Raw genomic sequence first — 10459 nt, forward strand, 5'->3', positions numbered from 1 at the left:
GTGCTGGATGGATTAATCCGTCATCTTACCTCGCTCTCACAAGCAATCATGGTACCAAAGCTGACGCGATGGCATACACAGTAGCGAGGCTCGCCGGGATCAATGGGCGTGCCATCCTCGTCAAACTCATCAATCTCGGACTCTGCAGAATGCACCCCTTTGCCCTTTTTAAATGTCCGAGCCTTCTTTCGAGTTGCGGTTTTCCGTTTGCCCACAGCGCTATTATCGCCAGAGCTAGTGGTGTTGGCAGGCCGCTTTGCACGTTTGCTTGGACCCGGAGCCGCAGAATTCGCAGAAGCAGACACGGCTGCAGATGCGGGAATAGGACCCGAAGCTGACATGGATACTGGTGCAGGTTCTGACCTAGACACGGGTGCTGACATGACCCCGGGAACAGGAATGCCATTTTGAGACGAGGATCCCGTCCGGGAATTTCGAGAAGCTCTAGAGCCAAGACCCAAATCAGGAGCCGATACTTCATTGCGCCCACTAGGCGTCAGCACCGGCGCCTGCTTCTTCCCAGCGTCCGCCCGTGTCTTACGTTTCGGAACTTGCCGGGCAGGCGGCAGAACCTTTGCATTCGACTTCCGAGAAACGCTAGACTCGACAGGAGAACTTTCAGGTGCTACATTAATCGGCGCTGGAGTCCCGTCACACCCAAGCGATATAGGTAACGAAGCTTGTCTTGTCACGGAATTGCCTTGGCTGGTAGTGGCAGCAGCAATTTGTGGTGGCAGCGGCACAGGCGTCATAGAATGTGGCAATGACTGTGACGCACTATTCAAGGGAGTATTCGCTTTGACTTCGCTAGGACTAATAGACAACTTTGGAGGTGGAATCGGTGTCTCAACCCTTAACCTCTTGGAACTCGGGCGACGAGTGCTAGCTGCCACATTGGCTTTGGCTGTAGCAATGGCGGGGGTCGAGCCACTGGTTTTCGCAAGCGAAGAACTGGGTTTAACGAGTGCGGAAGGATCATTGTTGCCAGAACTTTCAGCATCTAGCAACAGCGTTGAGACAAGGACAGACTCTGAAGCCTCGGCTGAATCATCATCAACAGCTGCCCTCTTCCGCTTCACGCCTGATCGCGGCGTCGTCTTGTGGGATTTGCCTTTGCTCGTGATGTCAATCACTGTGGCTTCATCCGTGGCATTTTCCACAGCTTTGTCCATGGCTTCTTCTGTGGCTTTGCCCGTAGCCTTCCCCGAGGCTTTGTCCATGACTTTGTCCAGGCTTTTAGTCACGGCGTTGGTTTTAGCTCCAGTTGAAGCTTCGGTCGTCGTCTCGATCGCCACCTCTGTTGCTGCTTTAATTGTGGATTTTCCAGCAGCTTTACCGGTAGCCTTACCAGTCGTTTTCCCAGTAGCTTTACCCGTGCTGGCAGCCTCAATTGCAGCATTGCCCTTGATCGCAACTTTAGCTTTTGTCTTGCCTTTGCCTTTACCGCCGCTAGCGCCTTTGATTGGCTCTGAATTAGTGCCTGTGCTTGCACTTGCTGCTGAACTAACGCTTGCACTCGCGGTTGTGCTAGAGTCGTTGGCTGAAGTAGGCTGGAGCAGGATTTTTGCAATCTCTTCGAGCTTCCGTTCTGATGCCTCCGCTTCTTCCGCCGCCATTTTGGCCATCGCACCCTGTTCCATCTTCTTTGTCTCATTGGGCTTCAATCTTTTGTTCCTGTTACGCGAGGGCGCGCTAGATTCGGCCCCTGCATCACTTGCAACAGCCCGTTTAAGACTAGGTGAGGCAACCGCTTCTGTAGTTGCAGCAGCAGTAGTAGTTGGAGCGGCGGGAGTAGTGGGAGTGGCAGCCATAGTAGTTGCAGGGGCGGTAGGAGTGGCGGAAGTGGAAGCATTGGCAGCAGTAGCAGCAGTGATGGGAATGGCAGCAGTGGTAGTGGAAGCATTGGCAGCCGTGGAGGCAGTGTCAGCAGTAGAAGCAGTGGCGGGAGTGGCAGCCATGGTAGTAGCTACAGGGGCGGGAGGAGTGACAGAAGTGAAAGCATGGGCAACCGTGGCAGAATTGGCAGCATTAGCGACCGTGGCAGAAGTGGCAGCAGTGATAGTGGAAGCATTGGTGGTCGTGGCGGCAGTGGCAAGAGTAGCAGCAGGGGCAGGAGTGGCAGCGGAGGCTGAGGCTCTTGCAGATCTCGCAGCTTTCGGAGTTTTTGTCGCCTTTGTCGCCTTGGCTGCCTTGGTTATCTTCACATCTTGCATAGCTCCCGTAGCTTCTACAGTTTCTGCGTCTTCTATAAGTTCTGCTTCTGTAGCTATAGCCTTTGTAGCCTTTGTAGCCTTTGTAGCCTTTGTAGCCTTTGTAGCCTTTGCTGCCTTTGTACCTTGTGTGGGCTTGACATCTTCAGTAGCCTGCGTAGATTGTAGAGCTTGTAGAGCCTGTACGGCTTCTGTGGGTTTCGGAGCCTTCGCGGTCTTCGTAGTCTTCGTAGGCTTCACAACCTTCGTAGCTTTAGTACCTTTCGTGACCTCAATAGCCTCCGTGACTTCAATAGCCTCCATAGATTCAATAGCCCTAGCATCTTCAATAACCCCTGCGGCTTCAGTGACTTCCCGAGATTCAACAACTTTCGCGGCCTTCGTAGCCTTTGTAGCCTTCGCAGACTTTGTGGGCTTGGCGGCTTTTGCGGCCTCTGTAACCTCTGCGGCCTCCGTAGCCTTTGCAACCTTCGTAGCCTTCGTGGCCTTCGTAGACTTTGTGGCCCTGGCAGCTTTTGTGGCCTTTGTGGCTTCGGCGGTTTCGGCGGTTTCGGCGGCCTCCGTGGGCTTTGCGGCCTCTACGACTTCATCAACTTCTGCGGCCTCTATAGCCTTTGCGGCCTTCACAGTCTTTACGGCCTTCGTAGACTTTGTGGCCTTGACAGATTTTGTGGCTTTGGCGGCCTCAGTGGCTTCAGTGGCTTCGGTGGCTTCGGCGGCGGTCTTTGTGGCTTTTGCGGCCTTTGAAGATTTTGTGGGTTTGGCGACCTTTGCAACTACCGCAACACCTAGGGCTTCTGTAGATTCTGTGGCCTTTGCAGCCTTCGAAGATTTTGTGGGCTTGGAGACCTTTGCAACTTCCCCAACACCTGGGGCTTCTGCTGACTCTATGGCATTTGCGGCCTTCGAAGACTTTGTAGGCTTGACAACTTCTGCAACTTCTGCAACGCCTGCAACGCCTGCGGCCTTTGTAGCCTTTGGAACCTTGGCGGCCTTTGTAGACTTTGTGGGCTTGGCGACTTCTGCAACACCTGGGGCTTCTGTGGCCTCCGTAGCCTCCGTGGCCTTTGCGGCCTTTGTGGCCTTTGTGGCCTTCGCGGCCTTCGTGGCTTTCGCAGACTTCGTGGCCTTGGGGATTTCTATGGCCTTGGGGATTTCTGTAGGTTCTGCGGCTTCTGGATCTTCCGGAGCTTCTGGAGCTTCTGCGACTTCTGCAACACCTGGGGCTTCTGTGGCCTCCGTAGCCTCCGTGGCCTTTGCGGCTTCTATGGCCTTTGTGGCCTTTGTGGCCTTTGTGGCCTTCGTAGCCTTCGTGGCCTTCGCGGCCTTCGTGGCCTTGGCAGATTTTGTGGCCTTGGGGACTTCTGCGGCCTCGGCGACTTCCGCAGCTTCTGTAGCTTCTAGAGCTTCCGCGACTTCTACAGCTTCTGCAGCTTCTGTGGCTTCTGCAGCTTCTGCGGTTCCTGAAGCTTCTGCAGTTCTAGGAGCTCCAGCAGCTCCATCAACTCCAGTAGTCCCAGCAGCTCCACTAGCTCTAGCAGCTCCAGTAGCTCTAGCAGCTCTAGCAGCTCCAGTAGTCCTAGCAGCTCCAGTAGTCCCAGCAACTCCAGTAGTCCCAGAAGCTCCAGTAGCTCTAGCAGCTCCAGTAGCTCCAGTAGCTCCAGTAGCTCCAGTAGCTCCAGTAGTTCCAGCAGCTCCAGCAGTTCCAGCAGCTCCAGCAGCTCCAGCAGCTCCAGCAGCTCCAGTGGCTTCCACAGAGTTTGCAGCTTCTACGGCTCCAGAAACTTCGGCAGCCTTCGTAGCCTTGGGAGTCTTGGAAGTCTTGACAGTTTTCGTAACTTTCATAGCTTTCGTGCCTTTTATAGCCTTCGCAGCCTTGGTAGCTTTTGATGTCTTTGTAACTTTCGAGGCTTTCGTACCTTTCGGAGTTGCGGCAGTTCTGGTAACTATTAAGTTGAAATCTGCGGCCAGCGCTACTTCCTCAAACTCCCGACCCTCCTCTAGAGCTTTCTGCCTAGCCGCAATGTAATCTTCAATACCGCGATGGAGATTATTCAACTCTCTAGTTATCATAGCGTCACTAGGATTCCAGCTCATGTTCTTCTTCATCCGCTTGCGCAACCTGGCAAGCTCTGGTGGCGTCAGGCGTAGCCAAGGAGCATCTGCACTTCCAGGCTCCGCACCACCCGGCTCTACACCTCCAAGCGGTGCACCTGAAGATGGCGCGGCTACAGGGAGTGCACTCGCAACAGCAGAAGCAGATGTCTTTGCGCTTTTGTTCTTGGATGCACTGGGGCCACTATTGGCCTGCGTCGAGGCAGAAGCAGATTTGGGCGGCCTGCCAAGTCGCGCTGCCGGCTTTGGTTTTGGCTTGGGCTTGGGCTTGGGCTTTGGTTTTGCCTTCGTTTTCGGTTTAGCCTTCGACTTTGACTTCGCCGATGATTTAAGCGACTTTTTCGTAGACTTAGACTTGCGCGTTGAAGGCCCAGCCTCATCTTCCGAGGAAGTAATGGCATTATAATCGACGGACGACTCGTCATCAAGTTCGTAGGGAGCGAGCACTTGACCAGGGACAATAACTTTCGGGGGACGTGGTCGTTTTGGCTTGACCTTTTTAGGGGGTGGTTGAGTAATTGTAGGTGAGATGGGGCTTTTCTCAAGATCCTCAACAGACGGATACTCTTCGAGCATCGTGTTAAGCTTATTAAGAAGAAACAACGCCCTCTCATAATGGCCATCAATGCTGTCGACCATGCGAACGGCTTCGGTATGTGACTGTATGCGTGACTGAATGGCACGGTCTAGATTTTCGGAAATATGCGCCCTCAAAGCGAAGGAAGCTGGGTTTGACGGCGTAGTTCTAGGCGTGGTAATGGGCCTTGCCCAGATCTTGGTAGCGTCATTGACAGCCTGGGAAGACTTGACGTAGACCTCATCCAGCTCGTCTATCAGGGTCAACGATCGCACAATATCGGAGGGGAGATGCTCGGTGAAGTCGTGGAAGTCAGTAACTGTGGCCTGTGCATCAGGATCTGATTGCATCTCCATGGCCTCAAGAGACTCCCTTAATGAGCGCTGCACAGGGGGCTCGGTGTTGCGTGGCGAGACAGCCTCAACTCCCTGGTGGGAAACATCGCGGGGTGGGCTCATGTTCGGCACAGCGGAGTGCACATGACGGAGTCTAGTGTATTCCAGGTTCCAAGGCGTTGGGTTGTTAGGAGGGCGAAACAGGGGAAATATCGTGGAGAAGGACGGTCGAGAGGAGAGGGGATGAAAGAAAGAGCCAAGACAAGGGATTGTTGGGCTGGGATTCGCAAGCTGGGGAAAAGGCGAGTCGAGTTTGCGACGCGTTAGCAAAAGATTGAAAAAAGCGGTAATGCTATCCGGAGTGGGAATAGTAGGAGCTTAGCATTGGTAAGTGATCGCCGCGTGGTAGAGGTGCGTGCGGCTTGATGTTAGCGTTCAGGACAGAGCCGGTTGGGTGGTATTAATTATCATGTGACATGAGACGCGTTGGCAGCCGTGTGAAGTTGCACAAGCTTTTAAGGATTGCTGGGTTAGTGGGCGCGAGCGAGAGCGATGGAGAAAACTTGGGGGAGAGGGAAGAGAGGGCAGGGATTGGGAGGATTCGAAAAGGCTAGGAATGTAAATAGCGAAACGGGCGACAGCTGCCCGGCACCCAGCACACTAACGCCTATTAGAACTTGAATTTATTCAACATCTACGATACCAACGCCTACGAATTTGAACGCACTCAGAATTAGCGCCTATTGCATGTTGCGTGGAGTTGAATGTATTTAATGTCTACGGAAATTGCAGAGATCAAACGACGCTATTATTTATTGCATGCACGCCAGGCTATCTATGCATCAGTCCCCTGGGATCAAGGCGGCTTTTAGAACAACACAGCCTATTCGTCGGGTGGTAAATTTTGCGATATGGAAAATGCAGCGATTCTATTTTGGCCTGAGGAGCACGTACGAGTGACGCAACATGCTACAACCGAACCGAGCACCTTGGATACCGTGCGTGGTAGCCTGAAGATGTTCCTCCAGAGTATTGGTAGAATAGAGTGACCGAATGGATACAGAAACATTGTTCGGCTGTGAAATGTAGTCTTTTCAATTTAAGTACATTGAGCGTCTATCTTGATTCTTCTGATAGGAAGGAAATGATAGTGTTTGGTAACTTTTTGTCGGAACAATCTACTGAATTCAGTCAAATCACTTTTGAAGTCACTCGTGATCCTGTGCAACCGCACGTGGAACCCGTGCTGGTATACAGATTGATCGAAATGGTGAAGCTTGCTTCTCTATTCTTTTTCTAAAGTGTTAAGTTCTTCCATCATACACACTTAAGCTGGAGTATTCAGGCTCGAGTTTACCCAGGGTTAATCCGACAAAAGAAGGATTCCCCACAATACCCACCCATCCTCCAACACTTTGTGATTTTTGGCAACGTTTAATTTAGTACAAAAAACTTCGCTTCTACACCCACAGGAGGATGGGCTAACCCTAATCAACCCTTGAGAAATTCAGCAAAGAAGTGTATCAAACACACACGAACGGCCGAAAGGCCGAAAGGCAACAGCGACAGAGACCAGAGCAGTGGACAAACGATGTCCAGCTTGCTGAAGAGTCTCGAAGCGCAGGGGTACAGTCGCAAGGCTGATCATACCCCTCATAGAGAGCTTCGAAGCGCAGTGCGAGCGCGACGAAGACTAAGAGATGGCACAAGTCGTCAAAAGAATGATCCTCTCGAGAGCTGAGGAGCCTATGGACTACGTCCTGACGGGACGTGAGGGGGGCTGGCAAAACCGGCCCACGGGCGAGCCCGCAAAGAAGGCCCCGGAGAGACAGGGCAAAACAGTAGAGAAACCACCAAACGCCGCGACCAAGAAGGCCCCATCCTTCGCGGATATGGTGAAGAGACCAGCAACAAAGCCAGCAGACACCCAGGATGCGGCTAGAGAAACCAAGTCCACGAGGCCGCCAGTCAGGGCGGCGAGTGGCAGACTGTCACGTGTCGCAAGGCAGACGCGAACGGCCCCACTGGGCGTTACTCACAGCCAGCGGCCCGCCAGGACGACAGAGTCCTGGTAAGAGTTAGCGCCGACAATGTGATGCGCAACTGCGAAAGCGTTCTGATGTCAACCAGTCTGAGGGAACCAGACCCTGAGCTGAAGAAAGCTCTGAAGGACGTGCAGAAGACCAAGAGTGGATTCGCACTACTGGCAAACAAGGACGGTCGCTCAACTCTGCTAGAGAAGAGCGACAAGATAAAGAACTACATCGGACCAGGCACCGAGGTAGTGCAAGCAGTCAACACAGACGCCTACCTGATTGGCCCGATCGAACGCTACCTGAATGGAGGCGGCCGGGCAGTAGAAGTCAGCGAAGAAATTATTGGCGAGTGCTTCGCTCAAGCAACTCGAGTAACTCCGGTCTACATGACCTCGAAGACCAGGGGGAACGAGAAGACCTTCATCGTCAAAATCCCGGCGGCTGGCACAAAGGTCCCGAGGCAACTGAGGATGGGCTCGAGGCTCATCCCAACCCGCCTCCTGGCCGAGAAACCGAGAGCCATTGCGCAATGCACCCGTTGCTTCGGGTGGCACGATGCGAAGAAATGCTCTAGAGCACAGCTGTGCAAACACTGCGGCTCGAGCGAACACGAAAGCAGCAGACACCCTAAATGCTGCGGGGCGGAGCACGAATGTGTCTCGGTCTGCTTCATCTGCTGCGGCCCACACCCAGCAGACTCCAAGCAGTGCCCCCTTCGGAAAAAGGGAACCACACTAGAGGAGAGGCGGACAATCAGGAAGGCGCAACAGGCGCTCACCGCAGAGAAGAAGAAGGCCTGCCCAAAGGCTGGAAAATCAGTGCAGACACAGGTAGTGGACCTGATGGAATGCACCGAGACCCAGGCTGAGAGCTCAGAAACGGAGGACCAGTCAGAAGAAGAGGGAGACGCCCCAGTCGCGAGTGCAGGCGACAAGAGGAAAGCCGCGGGGAAAGCCAGATGTGACTTCTCCTTCAGAGCTCCCACTGCCCTCCCAGCACTGAGGAAATCCTCACGAAAGAAGGTGAGGAAGGAAAACCAGACCAAAGTCTAATCTATGAATATAGACAAAAGACACTCTAGGAGGAAGCTGGAGGTTTGGCAGTTCAATGCACACAAAGGACAGAAAAACCAACAGACCCTGATAGAAGAGGCTGGTAGAAGAGGGGTAGACGTGGTATGCATACAGGAACCATACATAACAGGCCCCCCAGGAGAACAGACATCGGTCAGAGACCCAAGGTACAAGCTCATGATCCCTCAAGGAAGGAGTGAAGACCCAAGGGTTCTGACCTACACCAAGAAGACAATAGCAGCCACGATAGTCCCTATCGGTGGAAGCGGACACCAGGACGCGGTGGTGGTGGAACTTGCGGGGCAGGGGCTACACATCGCAAATGTGTACAACGCAAACCCAGGAGACCCAGAAAGGGGGATAGCGTTGAAGAAGACACAGGAAGCGCTCAGGGGCAAGAAAATGCTACTTTGTGGAGACCTGAATATGCACTCACAGCTGTGGGACAGCAAGAAGGAAGACTCAAGCGACTGCAACCAGATCCATGATTGGATGGAACAGGAAGCAGTGGTTTTGCTCAACGAGACAGATGACAACATCTGCTTCTCGAAGAAGACGTCTCCCTCGGTAATTGATCTGGCCTTTGCCTCGGACTTACTCCTCGGCCAAAGCAACTGCACCACCAGAGTACTGAAGGATCTCAACTGCGGGAGCGACCACCTCCCACTAGCAATGACAGTCGAAAATGTGAAAGTGGACGACATTGTCAGGGCTACCCGATACAACATGACCAGGCTGGACGCGGAAGCTTTCAAGAAGGCATGCTCAAGGGAAGCCGCCATGCTGGGGGGGGAGGGAACCCACCGGAGAGAAAGAGATCGAGAGTTTCGCAGTCGACCTGACCAGGATGATGACGAGAGCACTCAACCGAACGGCACCTAGAGCCCTGGGTAAAGGAACGGGGAAAAGATGGTGGACCCAACAATGCGCAGAAACTGTCAGGGAGATGAGAGTGGCCTGGGGGAGAACGAGAGAGGACGGCTACACAGATGCGAGCTTTGAGGTATACAAAGCGAAGAGACGACTCTTCCAAGCAGCCATTCGCATTGCGAAGAGGGACCAGTGGAGGAAGATGATAGAGGACCTGACAGAGGCAAAGGACGTGTTCAGACTTGTCAACTGCCTGAAGGCGCCGAAGACGGACAACGGGCCCCCGCCAATCATGTACCAGGGCAGTCCAATCCACTCGCAACAGGGAAAGGCAGAGGCGCTCTTGGACACACATACTCAGCCAGCTGAGAACGGAGTGCAAGGCACTGAGGAAGCGAACCCAAGGGCGCCGCACTGGGATCGCCCTACCCGGGAAGAAGTCAGGGAAGCGGTTTTCCACGCTGGGAACACTGTACCGGGAGAAGATGGCATCCCAAACACAACCTGGAATACAGCATGGCCTTCCTTCGCTGAACCCATAACAAAACCTTTCGGCCTATGTATGGAGCTAGGATACCACCCCAGGATTTTTAAATCGGCAACATTAGTGGTTATCCCGAAGCAGAAACCGGACAAGTCGCACCCAAGGAGCTACAGACTGATCTCACTCCTGTCAACCTTGGGGAAGAGCCTGGAAAGGATGGTGGCCAGAAGACTTGCTGCGCAAGCAGTGGAGCTGAACATCATCCCACAGAACTATGCCTCAGCAGTCCCAAGAAGGCCTGCCACGGATCTCACATGGAAATTGGCGGATGTTGTCATTGGCGAATCGAAAATACGAAAGATCACATCAATTGTCACCTTCGACATAGAAGGAGCTTTCGATGCAGTTAGGAAAAACAGGCTGGTGACATGTCTGAGAGGGCAGCGATGGCCAGAGTCTCTGTGCAAATGGGTAGGCTCTTTCCTGACGGATAAATGCGTCAGCCTCTCGGTCGAAGGAGGGCTCCCAGTGAAGAGAGAAGTGGGAGGCAGTCTGCCACAAGGATCTCCAGTCTCCCCCATACTGTACATGCTGTACATGGCGGAACTCTTCAAGAAGCTACCCAGCCTGGGATACGCAGATGATGGTCTGATATATGTTTCGTCGACATCAGTCCAGACCAACATTACCACGCTGTACCTGTCTTCAAAACGACAAGCAAAAAGTGCCTCTACAGATTCGCAGCGTTCCCGAACATGA

The 10459-nt window shown here is 53.4% G+C and overlaps 3 protein-coding genes across 3 annotated transcripts; 2 read left to right on the forward strand and 1 right to left on the reverse strand.

The window, feature by feature from the left end:
* Window positions 1–20: 20 nt before the first annotated feature.
* On the reverse strand, window positions 21–5360 carry HOO65_050396 (uncharacterized protein; the record flags this gene model as incomplete). Its single annotated transcript, XM_071000879.1, has 1 exon — window positions 21–5360. One exon carries the CDS (start codon window positions 5358–5360, stop codon window positions 21–23), a length of 5340 nt encoding a protein of 1779 aa, XP_070858455.1.
* A 1577-nt stretch (window positions 5361–6937) lies between these two features.
* On the forward strand, window positions 6938–9228 carry HOO65_050397 (Endonuclease/Exonuclease/phosphatase family protein; the record flags this gene model as incomplete). The annotated part of the gene is made up of 4 exons (XM_071003223.1): window positions 6938–7308; window positions 7368–8295; window positions 8355–8367; window positions 8477–9228. 4 exons carry the CDS (start codon window positions 6938–6940, stop codon window positions 9226–9228), a joined length of 2064 nt encoding a protein of 687 aa, XP_070858456.1.
* Window positions 9229–9418: 190 nt separating this feature from the next.
* HOO65_050398 (putative RNA-directed DNA polymerase from transposon X-element) lies at window positions 9419–10459 on the forward strand (the record flags this gene model as incomplete). Its single annotated transcript, XM_071000880.1, has 1 exon — window positions 9419–10459. The coding sequence occupies one exon, from the start codon at window positions 9419–9421 to the stop codon at window positions 10457–10459; it is 1041 nt and encodes a 346-aa protein (XP_070858457.1).

Source organism: Ceratocystis lukuohia (assembly GCF_044167205.1).
Source record: "Ceratocystis lukuohia strain C4212 chromosome Unknown Supercontig5_pilon, whole genome shotgun sequence".
In the NCBI taxonomy this organism is placed as follows: Eukaryota; Fungi; Ascomycota; class Sordariomycetes; order Microascales; family Ceratocystidaceae; genus Ceratocystis; species Ceratocystis lukuohia.